The following is a 16,686-nucleotide window of genomic DNA, read 5'->3' as shown; positions in this document are numbered from 1 at the left end:
CCTAGTTGTAAGTGAAAAAAATTGAGACATTGTTTTGTTGATGGAATTTCAGTCCTTTAACAGTCTTGACTTTGGAACACTCATTACTAACATTAGCACCTGACTCTTTGGTGTGGAAATGAAAGCACATGTTTCAAACACATGCAGGTCCAGAAAATGCTGTGACTCATATCCTTTTCTCTACACAGAAGCTGACATTCAGGTTTCATCTATACTGATCAATTTAGGTTCGATCATGAGCACAAAAAAATTTGAAGTTATTGAATTTTTAATATCATGGTGTTTGCAGCGGTTTGCTATGAGAACTGAATTAGTACCGTGAGTCCTTTAGTCAGAATATTTGTAGCTGTGTTCTGTTTCCTCCACTCAGGAAGTATTTGTAGCTATATGTTGTTTCTTCCAATCATGGAATATTTGTAGCTGTGTATTGTTTCCTTTAGTCAGTGAGTAATTGTAGCAGTGTGTCGTTTCCTGCAGCCAGTGAGTAATTGTAGCTGTGTGTTGTTTCCTCCAGTCAGTGAGTAATTGTAGCTGTGTGTTGTTTCCTTTAGTCAGAATATTTGTAGCTGTGTTCTGTTTCCTCCATGCAGAGTATTTGTAGCTGTGTGTTGTTTCTTCCAGTCGGAATATTTGACACTGTGTGTTGATCCTCCAGTCAGGGAGTATTCGTAGCTGTGTGTTGATCCTCCAGTCAAGGAGTATTTGTTGCTGTGTGTTGTTTCCTCCAGTCAGGCTTTACATTATCCATTCTGATTTATAATTGGTTGACTGATTCACACTCCGTAAATAATTATTTATTTACCTTCCACACTGTAAAGATTTTGTCCAGTTTTCAAAAATAATAAATGGAAATATGTGAGTATACAAGTCTTTTCAATTAGGTCTTCTCAAAAGAAGCATAATAAGTTTGATGAAAATTCAATGATATTTGTGATTGAAGACTCATTAAAATAAACTGTTCCCATTAAAAACAGCTCAATTTTGAAGCAAAACTAACCAGCTTCCAACCCTTTTCTAGTGTCATTGCTATTGCATTGAAGAACCATGTCATAATGCAATATTTCCTGATGCAATACTTCCAGAAAATATATGTATGGTATGTATTTACATGTTTGGTATGTATGTGTATATACATGTATGGTATATTTGTATATATACTTGTATGATATGTAAGTGTATATACATGTATAGTATGTATGTTTATATACATGTATTATATGTATGTGAATATACATGTATCTTTATATACATGTTTAGTATGTGTGTGTGTGTATTATATATATATATATATATATATATATATATAAGTATATCAGTAGATTAGTATTCAGATTGCCACAATAAACTAAATGTCTAAAAATTTGGTGATCTGGTATGTTGAAGTTTTTTCTTGTTTTGTCAGTTTTAATTTGCCATAAGTACAGTGAAATATCCTTAAACTGGTCCCTCTATAAACTGGCTTTCTTTGCATACTGCGTACAGAGTAATGGTCTTACTCAAATCAAACCTTCAATACTGGACACCTGAATAATAATAATAATAATAATAAACTCTTATAAAATAATGTTCTCCTGTAAGGTTCTTCAGATTCATTAAGTATAAAGCACAAAGTTTATATGTTGCGCATGTATAGATTAAATTGGGGTGCATGTATTTCGATATTTGAAATGACTTTTGGATGGTGTATCAAATGGTAAATTCATAACAATTTTGGATGGTGCATCAAACGGTAAGTTCGTAACAATTTTGGATGGTGCATCAAACGGTAAATTCATAACAATTTTGGATGGTGTATCAAATGGTAAATTCATAACAATTTTGGATGGTGCATCAAACGGTAAGTTCATAACAATTTTGGATGGTGCATCAAATGGTAAGTTCGTAACAATTTTGGATGGTGCATCAAACGGTAAATTCATACAATTTTGGATGGTGTATCAAATGGTAAATTCATAACAATTTTGGATGGTGCATCAAACGGTAAGTTCATAACAATTTTGGATGTGCATCAAACGGTAAGTTCATAACAATTTTGGATGGTGCATCAAACGGTAAATTCATAACAATTTTGGATGGTGCATCAAACGGTAAGTTCATAACAGTTTTGGATGGTGTATCAAATGGTAAATTCGTAACAGTTTTGGATGGTGCATCAAACGGTAAATTCATAACAGTTTTGGATGGTTTATCAAACGGTAAATTCATAACAATTTTGGATGGTTTATCAAACGGTAAGTTCATAACAATTTTGGATGGTGTATCAAACGGTAAGTTCATAACAATTTTGGATGGTGTATCAAATGGTAAATTCATAACAATTTTGGATGGTGTATCAAATGGTAAATTCATAACAATTTTGGATGGTGTATCAAACGGTAAATTCATAACAATCTTGGATGGTGTATCAAATGGTAAATTCAAAACAATTTTGGATGGTGCATCAAACGGTAAGTTCATAACAATTTTGGATGGTGTATCAAATGGTAAATTCGTGACAGTTTTGGATGGTGCATCAAATGGTAAATTCATAACAATTTTGGATGGTGTATCAAACGGTAAATTCATAACAATTTTGGATGGTGTATCAGATGGTAAATTCATAACAATTTTGGATGGTGTATCAGATGGTAAATTCATAACAATTTTGGATGGTGCATCAAACAGTAAGTTCATAACAATTTTGGATGGTGTATCAGATGGTAAATTCATAACAGTTTTGGATGGTGTATCAGATGGTAAATTCATAACAATTTTGGATGATGCATCAAATGGTAAATTCGTAACAGTTTTGGATGGTGTATCAAACGGTAAATTCATAACAATCTTGGATGGTGTATCAAACGGTAAATTCATAACAATCTTGGATGGTGTATCAAATGGTAAATTCATAACAATTTTGGATGATTCATCTAACGGTAAATTCATAACAATCTTGGATGGTGTATCAAATGGTAAATTCATAAGAATTTTGGATGATTCATCTAACGGTAAATTCATAACAATCTTGGATGGTGTATCAAATGGTAAATTCATAAGAATTTTGGATGATTCATCTAACGGTAAATTCATAACAATCTTGGATGGTGTATCAGATGGTAAATTCATAACAATTTTGGATGGTGTATCAAATGGTAAATTCATGAGAATTTTGGATGGTGCATCAAACGGTAAGTTCATAACAATTTTGGATGGTGTATCAAATGGTAAATGCATAACAATTTTGGATGGTGTATCAAATGGTAAATTCATGAGAATTTTGGATGGTGCATCAAACGGTAAGTTCATAACAATTTTGGATGGTGTATCAGATGGTAAATTCATAACAATTTTGGATGGTGTATCAAATGGTAAATTCATGAGAATTTTGGATGATGCATCAAATGGTAAATTCGTAACAGTTTTGGATGGTGTATCAAACGGTAAATTCATAACAATCTTGGATGGTGTATCAAACGGTAAATTCATAACAATTTTGGATGGTGTATCAAATGGTAAATTCATGAGAATTTTGGATGGTGCATCAAACGGTAAGTTCATAACAATTTTGGATGGTGTATCAAATGGTAAATGCATAACAATTTTGGATGGTGCATCAAACGGTAAGTTCATAACAATTTTGGATGGTGTATCAAATGGTAAATTCATAACAATTTTGGATGGTGTATCAAACGGTAAATTCATAACAATTTTGGATGGTGCATCAAACGGTAAGTTCATAACAATTTTGGATGGTGTATCAAATGGTAAATTCGTAACAGTTTTGGATGGTGTATCAAATGGTAAATTTATAACAATTTTGGATGATGCATCAAATGGTAAATTCGTAACAGTTTTGGATGGTGCATCAAATGGTAAATTTATAACAATTTTGGATGGTGTATGAAACGGTAAATTCATAACAATTTTGGATGGTGCATCAAACGGTAAGTTCATAACAATTTTGGATGGTGTATCAAATGGTAAATTCGTAACAGTTTTGGATGGTGTATCAAATGGTAAATTTATAACAATTTTGGATGATGCATCAAATGGTAAATTCCTAATAATTCTTGCTGGCCCTTTTTAAAGTTTATGGATCATTTCATTATTACTATCAGTTGTATTTCCCCAAATTGTGCTGCAGTAGTCCAATATCACTAGTTCAATAGCAGTAGTCCAGCAGCAGTACTACAACAGTAGTCCAGTTGCACTAGTCCAACAGTATTGGTTCAGAACCTGAAATACAATAGCACTAGTTCAACAGCATTAGTCCAAAAGCAGTAGTCCAGTAGCATTAGTCCAACAACAGTAGTCCAGTAGCACTAGTCAAAAACTAGTACTGGTAGTTCAGAAGTTGTAGTCCAATAGTATTAGTCCAACAACAGTAGACCAATAGCATTAGTCCAACAACAGTAGTCCAGTAGCACTAGTCAAAAACTAGTACTGGTAGTTCAGAAGTTCTAGTCCAATAGTATTAGTCCAACAACAGTAGTCTAATAGCATTAGTCCAACAACAGTAGTCCAGTAGCACTAGTAAAAAAAAAGTACTGGTAGTTCAGAAGCTGTAGTCCAATAGCATTAGTCCAACAACAGTAGTCCAGTAGCACTAGTCAAAAACTAGTACTGGTAGTTCAGAAGTTGTAGTCCAATAGTATTAGTCCAACAACAGTAGTCCAATAGCATTAGTCCAACAACAGTAGTCCAGTAGCACTAGTCAAAAACTAGTACTGGTAGTTCAGAAGTTCTAGTCCAATAGTATTAGTCCAACAACAGTAGTCTAATAGCATTAGTCCAACAACAGTAGTCCAGTAGCACTAGTAAAAAAAATGTACTGGTAGTTCAGAAGCTGTAGTCCAATAGCATTAGTCCAACAACAGTAGTCCAGTAGCACTAGTCAAAAACTAGTACTGGTAGTTCAGAAGTTGTAGTCCAATAGCATTAGTCCAGTAACACTAGTCCAATAGCAGAAGAATGAATGAGAAGATTTTGATCCTGACAGAGTCCATTTAAGAATGTTTCACTGTTGGTTAGATAACTTCTGTGATAGACTTACAAAGAGTAGCCACTGCCCACAGATGGGGGACCAGCCCTGGATAATAATGCTGTAAACATCACTGCACTGTCCTGGTCCATTGTTGTTGTTGTTGTAGAGTTTAACACCATTTATCAGAACAAGATAGGCTTTACATGGCAGCCACTATAAATGGTGGAGGAAGAACCTGGGAAAACCCCCGGAAAGAACAACCAACCCACGAGAAACTACTGGCAAGCTTTCTCAAATACACACACTGGCTGAACTCGAGACGTGAACCCACGCAGACAGAGGTGAGACAGCAATGATCCATAATGGTGAGCACTTTAGACCACTTGGGACCCTTGATCCATTGTTGAATGATGCTATAATCTCACTTGTAATTGAATGCATTGATGCTTTTGTAATTTATGTTGAATATCTTAGAGGACCCATACCCATGTCATTCCACTACTTACCACTCCATGATGTAAATTATACATAAAAAATTGTGTGTGTGTGTTTGGGATGAATGTGAGTGAGAGAAAAGGGGGTAGGAAAACCGTTTTAAAAAATGGGAATGGAGAAAATCAACTCGGCTAAAATGTATGTTTAGTATTATTACACATTAATTCTGGTTTGATTCATACATATAAATGAAACAAGATATTTGTATGCACACAGTGAGGTGGAGGATATTGTTGTGGCATTTGACTTTCTGTTTCTTATTTCATTTTGGCACAGCAACTTAACTTCTCAGCTTTTTAAATAGCATGCATTTTTTGTAAGTAAGAAGCTATTGATATCGGGATGAAAAGATCATATGTCAAGGTCACTGGCTGAAAAAAAGAAAAATGGTTTCTGCAAAATAACATAGATCTATATCACAGTCCTGGACCAAGCTTTGTGGATGGGTTGCACTTTGGACTAGTCTAGGAAAAGACCTATTTGTTTTGGGATCAAAAGGTGAAAGGTCTTGCTGAAACTCAAAAATATATTTTATAAAAGTCCATTAACTTTGCTTTTAACATAAACCTGTACAAAATATTGTGGGTGGCATGTTAATTTAAGGGTCAAAAGGTAAACAGTCATGGTTGTTGAGGCTAAAGAAAGAAAATATTGTGTGCACAAAACCTTCACCGCAGACCTAGACTGAACTTTGTGGATTGCTTGTACTTAGTGTAAAGTAGAAGTCTTTTGATTTTGAGGTCAAAAGATCAAAGAACAGGACACTCACTGTTCAGCAGTTTTACACAAAAGGTGAAGTTTTTAACCATGTACCTTGACCAAAGTTTCTGGTTGGCTTTTACATAAGGTACGGTTTTATGGTCGGAAGATCAAAGGTCAGGGTCAATTATAATCCAAAGAAAAATGGTGCACAACAGTTATTTTAGAGAGTTCCTAGACCAAACTTTGTGGATGTACTTGAGTCAAGAAGAAAAGAAATACTTTCGATTTTGAGGTTAAAGGTCAGAGGTCAAGTCTGATAAGAAAGTAAAGATTTCTGTACAGAAGGTTTAGTTTAAGACTGCATACTCTAACCAACGATCAAAGTTGATCAAAGTAGTTGAGATCCACTGGTCAGTAATCTCCAGTCAGCAATGCCCAGCTAGTAACTACCTAGCAGTCCAACTAGTAACTACCTAGCAGTCCAACTAGTAACTACCTAGCAGTCCAACCAGTAACTACCTAGCAGTTCAATTAGTAACTACCTAGCAGACTGTTAAATGTGGGACAGGCATGTAATGATATTCTTGCTTTAGTGAGTAAATATTATGACCAAATAACAGGAATTATCTACCAAAGTTTAATGATTCTCAGCAGGTTTTTATGAACTTTCCATAGAGGAGACATGTGTAAGATTGGGCTTATCACCAATTTAAACATTTGGTAGAAAATTAAGGTTACATAGGTAAACATTCTAATTGACAGCTGAGTTGGCCATCTGAATAATAAAGCCAACTTCAAATGGCATTAGAACTGCTTTGAGTAGTGCTGCAATTTAGACCCTAACTTGCATATGGGATTGCATATCTTGGTGTGCACTATCTGCAGCAGGCATTCTTTATACATAGCAAATACAGTAGGTATTACCTGCCTGTTTTATATATGGGCTTGTTACTGTTGCCAACAAATTGATTAGCTTATGTGTGATATGGTACATGTGCCTTAATAATGCCTTTTAGTGTAAATTGATAGTCTTTTTCTGAGTTTGATGTTGGAGTTAGTTACCCTTTGTAATATGTTGACATAATTGAAGTATGGCTGGTATTTTGTGGTAGATAGATTGCAGATTTAATACTGGTAACTGCGGATATTTTTCTGACATCTGTTTTCAGTTGATTAGTTTCTTCCTGCTTAAACGCTGCAAGTAGATACATGTATCTTATCTGAACCTAGATGAAACTTTTAAAATCCAATAACATGCATATCTAAGATTACCGTATTACCTGTACTAATGTATAACATGGCCAAAGCAAATCTAAAATTACCGTATAACCTATATATAATGTATAACATGGCCAAAGCAAATCTAAGATTACTATATTACCTGTATATAATGTATAACATGGCCAAAGCAACTCTAAGATTACCGTATTACCTGTATATAATGTATAACATGGCCAAAGCAAATCTAAGATTACCGTATTACCTGTATATAATGTATAACATGGCCAAAGCAAATCTAAGATTACCGTATTACCTGTATATAATGTATAACATGGCCAAAGCATATCTAAGATTACCGTATTACCTGTATATAATGTATAACATGGCCAAAGCAAATCTAAGATTACCGTATTACCTGTATATAATGTATAACATGGCCAAAGCAAATCTAAGATTACCGTATTACCTGTATATAATGTATAACATGGCCAAAGCAAATCTAAGATTACCGTATTACCTGTATATAATGTATAACATGGCCAAAGCAACTCTAAGATTACCGTATTACCTGTACATAATGTATAACATGGCTAAAAGAAATCAAAGATTACTGTATTACTGTATATAATGTTTAACATGGCTAAAGGAAATCTAAGATTACCGTATTGCCTGTATATAATATATAACATGGCCAAAGCTTATCTAAGATTACCATATTACCTGTATATAATGTATGACATGGCTAAACCATATCTTAGATATCCATATTACCTGTATATAATGTATAACATGGCCAAAGCAAATCTAAGATTATTGTATTACCTGTATATAATGTATAACATGGTCAAAGCAACTCTAAGATTACCGTATTACCTATATATAATGTATAACATGGCCAAAGCAACTCTAAGATTTCCGTATAACCTGTGCATAATGTATAACATGGCTAAAAGAAATCAAAGATTACTGTATTACTGTATATAATGTATAACATGGCTAAAGGAAATCTAAGATTACCGTATTACCTATAACATGGCCAAAGCTTATCTAAGATTACCGTATTACCTGTATATAATGTATGACATGGCTAAACCATATCTTAGATGTCCATATTACCTGTATATAATGTATAACATGGCCAAAGCAAATCTAAGATTACCGTATAACCTGTATATAATGTATAACTTGGCTAAAGCAAATCAAAGATTACTGTATTACCTGTATATAATGTATAACATGGCTAAACCATATCTTAGATGTCCTTATTACCTGTATATAATGTATAACATGGCTAATGGATATCTAAGATTACCGTATTACATGTCTATAATATATAACATTGTTAAACCATATCTAAGATTACTGTATTACCTGTATATAATGTAGTTGTTGGGTTTAACACCGTTTTAGCACACAATAGGCTATACATGGCGGCCAGTATTAATGGTGGAGGAAGAACCCGGGAAAACCCCGGAAAGAACCACCGACCCACAAGAAATTACTGGCAAGCTTTCTCACATACCCACATTGGCTGAATCTGAGACTTGAACCGGCACAGACAGAGGTGAGATGGCAGTGATCCATAACGGAGAGTGCTTTAGACAAGTTGGCCACTTTGTATATAATGTATAACATGGCTAAAGGAAATCAAAGATTACTGTATTATCTGTGTAGGATGTATAACATGGCCATAGGAAATCAAATATTACTGTATTAACTGTATATAATGTATAACATGGCTAAAGGAAATCAAAGATTACTGTATTACCGTATATAATGTATAACATGGCTAAAGGAAATCAAAGATTACTGTATTATCTGTATAGGATGTAAAACATGGCCAAAGGAAATCAAAGATTACTGTATTACCTGTATATAATGTATAACATGGTGAAAGGAAATTTAAGATTACTGTATTACCTCTCTATAATGTATAACATGGCTAAAAGAAATCAAAGATTATTGTATTACCTGTATATAATATATAACATGGCTAAAGGAAATCAAAGATTACCATATAACCTGTATATAATGTATAACATAGCCAAAGGAAATGTAAGATTACTGTATTACCTGTATATAATGCATAACATGGCTAAAGGAAATCTAAATTACTGTATTACCTGTATATGGTGTATAACATGGCTAAAGGAAATCTAAGATTACTGTATTACCTGTATATAATGTATAACATGGCCAAAGCATAACTAAGATTACTGTATTACCTGTATATAATGTATAACATGGCTACTGTATTACCTGTATGTAATACATAACATGGCTAAAGGAAACAGGAGACAGACAGCTGTTTGGTTGTATAATGAGATCATAGATTAGGGTTGATGTTGTTTACTGGAAATGATTAGTAGAATAGGTAGACCCTGATGTGCCTGCACATGAGGCACTCTAGCTCAGTTGGTAGAGCAAGTGATTTGTAATCCAGTGGTAGTAGGTATGATACTTGCCCAGGTCAGACCAGTCGGCTGCCTCAGATTGTTATTGATCTCATTTCCTTGATATGATATAGCCAATAATGTGTTAAAGTGTTGTTGAAACCTCGAATTACAACAACAAAAATATATACTCTAAACACTTTGCACACATTATGCATGAGTAAGTAAGGTGTTTCTAATCACCTAGATTGATCACTTGAAAAGATTTCAACGTCATTTTCAAATACACAAATTGCACACTATTGAATGGGTACATGCTTTTAGTGGCATAGCTACCTGTATACAAATATGTACACTTGTACAAATGGTCCAAAGTCAATTAGCTGAGTTAAAGATTTGCATTTTGCATCTGTTGAATATAGCTTGCCTGCATTTGTTGACTCATTGTCAAACCATTTGATTTCAATCAGTTATTAAAATAAATCTTTCCCATCCTTCATGTAATAAATGGTTTCATATACATTGTCATTTCATTTTGTCATTTTGTTTTAAGTGAAATTGTATATTAGAGTGATTGATTGATAATTGATGTTTGTTCTTACTGCTGTTGCCAATATTGTTATTGGTTAGTTGCACCATCTTGGACTTGTTTCTGATTAAATGGCCTTTTGTTAAAACAGATAAAGCTAAGAGTTGTTATATGTGCATACACAATAGAACTAACAAGGCCTAATATTCAGACAGAGTGGTATCTCTACCATAAATAACTAGTGAAATTGATTTTGGCTCGAGCCACATATGCACTTCCGTGCTTGATAAAGAATGGAATGAATCTTACCATGCTTGTAAACAGTTTCATACCTGTCCTGGCCACAATTTGAAAAAAATATTACTTGAATGGTGTGATTCACTCTGTGTTGTATACTTGATAGGCAGTAGGGTGGAACATCAAGTGATGCAAATTCATGCTATAATTTAAAGGACAGAATACATGCTGTATATTTTATCTACATTCAAAACTTCCTCATTTCTGCTCTCAACACCTGAAGAAAGGATTAAAAGAAATAGTGCTCCATTACAGTTGGATGAAAAGAAATGGTTCCTCATTTCGTTTGTTTTAAGGGAAAAGTTGTTAATCTTGGCTGAAAGAAATAGTAATTGTTATCTTCAATTGGATTTAAAGAAATAGCACCTGTTATTCATTCAAGTTTCTGATAACCTTCAGATGTCCTGATTGAAGGTTCACAAGAACTACTCATTTCAGTTGATTAATTGGAATTGTTGTTCTGCCAGTGTCCAGTATTTACCTCAGATGTCCATTTCATACACTGCTCATTGTCCTGTTTAAAGGACTTGAAGGAGTTGTTTCATGCAACACAGTTGAAGGTTCACACCAAGCAGTTCTGTCTTTTCAGACGCAGTCTTGCCGAAAAAGTGAAGTTATTTTCAAGCTTGAAGGATGCAGAAGAGAAAGCAGCACAGAAGACAGATGTACCACCTGTGACAAAAAAGCGGAATCGCAAACTGCACCCGTCACGGTTTGCAACACAAGTAGGTTAACTATTTCAATTTCTGATCAAATATGCACCATTATTGTTGGACCCTTGTTTTTGATTCTTTTTGTTTTTGAACAAAAATACATGTACAATGTTACCGTGGATACATCATATTGCGCCAGCTAGATAGAATAAAGTGTGGGTGGTTCAGAGAATGCAGCTAGTTGCTTCGGAGAGCCATTAAAAAAATTCACAGTTACAGTTTAATCTAGCTTATCAGACACATCCATATAAAGAACATCAACTGATAAAGATTTGTACTAGGTGCCCCTGTTCTACACTAAAAATAGAAATTGCACGTTAATATTAAGGACATCTGTCCACAAAGGTTGGACTGTTGTAGTCCCTAGAGGGTTCTTTATAGACAGATGTCACCAAACCGAGAAGGTATTTTGTTCAAATGATAGTTCTTTGAAAGTCAGGTTCACTGTTGAGACGGTGTTTATGGTACCTTTGTTGATGATAAAAAGACATTGCCATGTGAATAGCCCAGGTATCATAAATTGTTCTCAACTTAAATACCTGCTTATTTTTGTTTATCTGTAAGAATGTCAGTTAGGTCAAATTTATGGTTAGTATTATGGGGGAAGGGGGTTAGAAACTAAATTATGTTTTTCAGACCAGGATATATGTTTCTTTTATCTTAAGATATTTTCTGGAGATAAAATGAAAATTGATAGAATTTGTCATTCTCTTTATAAATAAAAGCTGTAATATTATGTTCATGGTTGGGGGGGGGGAATCTTAGTTACCCCCCCGCCATAAACTTGTTATAAGATGTGATTTAATGCAATTAATTTATTTATGTTTACAAAAGAATAGTTAGCAGGCACAATTTGGGAAAACATTTTACTCGAATATGAGATTTTTGTGTCAGTTGGACAGAGGAGGTTTTGATAAAGAATGATTGAAGTTGTACAAGTTTCTCATTTATCTCCCTTTCTGTCAATAACTTCTGTGTCCTTCTAATCACTGATAATGATCTTTGTAAGATATGTCCTAAGTTATTGTATTATTTGTGTTAACTCAATCCATTTCTGATGTCCTTCACTCCAATCCAGCAATATTTGCTTTCTGGTGACTCACTATGTAAATAAAGAAATTTAAATGGATTTACATAATCCTACCAGAGTTAATTATTCATTAATTTTTTAATGAGACCAGCACAGATGCTGTCATTTCTATGACGCTGTATTAATATTTGGAACATGAATCTATAAGCCTGTAGATACAGACTATTCCATCGAATGTATTGGCATCTAATCTTTCACAACAGAATACAGTGTTTAGAAAAATGTATCAGTCTAGATATTGACAACAGAGTGTAGTATTCAGATGAATGTATCAGTATATAGACATTCCCAATGAAGTGTAGTATTCCAGTGAATTTAACAGCTTGTCGAGTTTCACAACCGAGTGTAGAATTCAGATGAATTTATTAGCCTGTAGACATTCCCAATGAAGTGTAGTATTCCAATGAATTTAACAGCTTGTCAAGTTTCACAACCGAGTGTAGTATTCAGATGAATTTATTAGCCTGTAGACATTCCCAATGAAGTGTAGTATTCCAATGAATTTAACAGATTGTCGAGTTTCACAACCGAGTACAGTATTTAGATGAATGTATTAGCCTGTAGACATTCACAACAGAGTACATTATTCAGATGAATGTGTCAGCATGTGGACCTTCACAACAGAGTACAGTATTTAGATGAATGTATTAGCCTGTAGACATTCACAACAGAGTACAGTATTCAGATGAATTTATTAGGCTGTAGACATTCATAACAGAGTACACTATTCAGTTGAGTGTATTAGCCTGTAGATATTCACAACAGAGTACAGTATTCAGATGAATGTATTAGCCTGTAGATAATCACAACAGAGTACAGTATTCAGATGAATGTGTTAGCCTGTAGACATTCACAACAGAGTACAGTATTCAGATGAATTTATTAGGCTGTAGACATTCATAACAGAGTACACTATTCAGTTGAATGTATTAGCCTGTAGATATTCACAACAGAGTACAGTAATCAGATCAGTTTATTAGCCTGTAGATATTCACAACAGAGTATAGTATTTAGATGAATGTATTAGCCTGTAGATAATCACAACAGAGTACAGTATTCAGATGAATTTATTAGGCTGTAGACATTCACAACAGAGTACAGTATTCAGATGAATTTATTAGGCTGTAGACATTCATAACAGAGTACACTATTCAGTTGAATGTATTAGCCTGTAGATATTCACAACAGAGTACAGTATTCAGATCAGTTTATTAGCCTGTAGATATTCACAACAGAGTATAGTATTTAGATGAATGTATTAGCCTGTAGATAATCACAACAGAGTACAGTATTCAGATGAATGTATTAGCCTGTAGATATTCACAACAGAGTACAGTATTCAGATCAGTTTATTAGCCTGTAGATATTCACAACAGAGTATAGTATTTAGATGAATGTATTAGCCTGTAGATAATCACAACAGAGTACAGTATTCAGATGAATGTATTAGCCTGTAGATATTCACAACAGAGTACAGTATTCAGATGAATTTATTAGGCTGTAGACATTCATAACAGAGTACACTATTCAGTTGAATGTATTAGCCTGTAGATATTCACAACAGAGTACAGTATTCAGATCAGTTTATTAGCCTGTAGATATTCACAACAGAGTATAGTATTTAGATGAATGTATTAGCCTGTAGATAATCACAACAGAGTACAGTATTCAGATGAATGTATTAGCCTGTAGATATTCACAACAGAGTACAGTATTCAGATGAATTTATTAGGCTGTAGACATTCATAACAGAGTACACTATTCAGTTGAATGTATTAGCCTGTAGATATTCACAACAGAGTACAGTAATCAGATCAGTTTATTAGCCTGTAGATATTCACAACAGAGTATAGTATTTAGATGAATGTATTAGCCTGTAGACATTCACAACAGAGTACAGTATTCAGATGAATTTATTAGGCTGTAGACATTCATAACAGAGTACACTATTCAGTTGAATGTATTAGCCTGTAGATATTCACAACAGAGTACAGTATTTAGATGAATGTATTAGCCTACAGTTTGTATATGCACTGTCATGTTAATACATGTATATATGCATATATGTGATCAGTCAACATCTACAGTTTGTGTATTGTCATGATAATACATGTATATATGCATATATATATATATATATATATATATATATATATATATATATGATCAGTCAACATCTACAATTTGTATGTGTATTGTCATGTTAATACATGTATATATGCATATATGTGATCAGTCAACATCTACAGTTTGCATGTGTACTATCATGTTAATACATGGATATATGCATATATATGATCAGTCAACATCTACAGTTTGTATGTGTATTGTCATGTTAATACATGTATATATGCATATATGTGATCAGTCAACATCTACAGTTTGCATGTGTACTATCATGTTAATACATGGATATATGCATATATATGATCAGTCAACATCTACAGTTTGTATGTGTATTGTCATGTTAATACATGTATATATGCATATATGTGATCAGTCAACATCTACAGTTTGTGTATTGTCATGTTAATACATGTATATATATGCATATATGTGATCAGTAACCATCTTCAGTTTGTGTATTGTCATGTTAATACATGTATATATGCATATATGTGATCAGTCAACATCTACAGTTTGTGTATTGTCATGTTAATACATGTATATATGCATATATATGATCAGTCAACACCTACAGTTTGTATGTGTATTGTCATGTTAATACATGTATATATGCATATATATGATCAGTCAACACCTACAGTTTGTATGTGTATTGTCATGTTAATACATGTATATATGCATATATATGATCAGTCAACACCTACAGTTTGTATGTGTATTGTCATGTTAATACATGTATATATGCATATATGTGATCAGTCAACATCTACAGTTTGTGTATTGTCATGTTAATACATGTATATATGCATATATATGATCAGTCAACACCTACAGTTTGTATGTGTATTGTCATGTTAATACATGTATATATGCATATATATGATCAGTCAACACCTACAGTTTGTATGTGTATTGTCATGTTAATACATGTATATATGCATATATGTGATCAGTCAACATCTACACTTTGTATGTGTATTGTCATGTTAATACATATATATATGCATATATGTTATCAGTCAACATCTACAGTTTGTATGTGTATTGTCATGTTAATACATGTATATATGCATATATATAATCAGTCAACATCTACACTTTGTATGTGTATTGTCATGTTAATACATGTATATATGCATATATGTTATCAGTCAACATCTACACTTTGTATGTGTACTGTCATGTTAATACATGTATATATGCATATATGTTATCAGTCAACATCTGCAGTTTGTATGTGTATTGTCATGTTAATACATGTATATATGCATATATGTGATCAGTCAACATCTACAGTTTGTATGTGTACTGTCATGTTAATACATGTATATATGCATATATGTGATCAGTCAACATCTACAGTTTGCATGTGTATTGTCATGTTAATACATGTATATATGCATATATGTGATCAGTCAACATCTACAGTTTGTGTAGTGTCATAATAATACATGTATATATGCATATATGTTATCAGTCAACATCTACAGTTTGTATGTGTATTGTCATGTTAATACATGTATATATGCATATATGTGATCAGTCAACATCTACAGTTTGTGTATTATGTTAATACATGTATATATGCATATATGTGATCAGTCAACATATACAGTTTATGTATTGTCATGTTAATACATGTATATATGCATGTCAACATCTACAGTTTGTATGTGTACTGTCATGTTAATACATGTATAAATGCATATATATATGATCAGTAAACATCTACAGTTTGTGTATTGTCATGTTAATACATGTATATATGCATATATATAATCAGTCAACATCTACAGTTTGTATGTGTATTGTCATGTTAATACATGTATATATGCATATATGTGATCAGTCAACATCTACAGTTTGTGTATTGTCATAATAATACATGTATATATGAATATATGTGATCAGTCAACATCTAGTTTGTATGTGTACTGTCATGTTAATACATGTATATATGCATATATATGATCAGTCAACATCTACAGTTTGTATGTGTATTGTCATGTTAATACATGTATATATGCATATACATGTATATATGCATATATTTGATCAGTCAACATCTACAGTTTGTATGTGTATTGTCATGTTAATACATGTATATATGCATATATATGATCAGTCAACATATACAGTTTGTGTTTTGTCATGTT

General features: G+C 33.1%; 1 protein-coding gene across 8 annotated transcripts in view; it reads left to right on the top strand.

Moving 5' to 3' along the window:
* LOC149790167 (uncharacterized) overlaps nucleotides 1–16,686 on the top strand; it is a 332,923-nt gene that overhangs the window by 237,651 nt on the left and 78,586 nt on the right. For all 8 annotated transcript variants that reach the window (XM_089972151.1, XM_089972152.1, XM_089972150.1 and 5 more), the window contains one exon: nucleotides 11,190–11,325. In XM_089972151.1, coding sequence (XP_089828277.1) covers nucleotides 11,190–11,325 — 136 coding nt within the window. The remainder of the gene's footprint in view (nucleotides 1–11,189; nucleotides 11,326–16,686) is intronic.

Source organism: Sinohyriopsis cumingii, chromosome 10 (assembly GCF_028554795.1).
Source record: "Sinohyriopsis cumingii isolate HCF-2022 chromosome 10, ASM2855479v2, whole genome shotgun sequence".
Taxonomy (NCBI): domain Eukaryota; kingdom Metazoa; phylum Mollusca; class Bivalvia; order Unionida; family Unionidae; genus Sinohyriopsis; species Sinohyriopsis cumingii.
The sequence above is the reverse complement of the archived record's forward strand: the minus strand, read 5'-3'. Positions and strand labels throughout refer to the sequence as shown.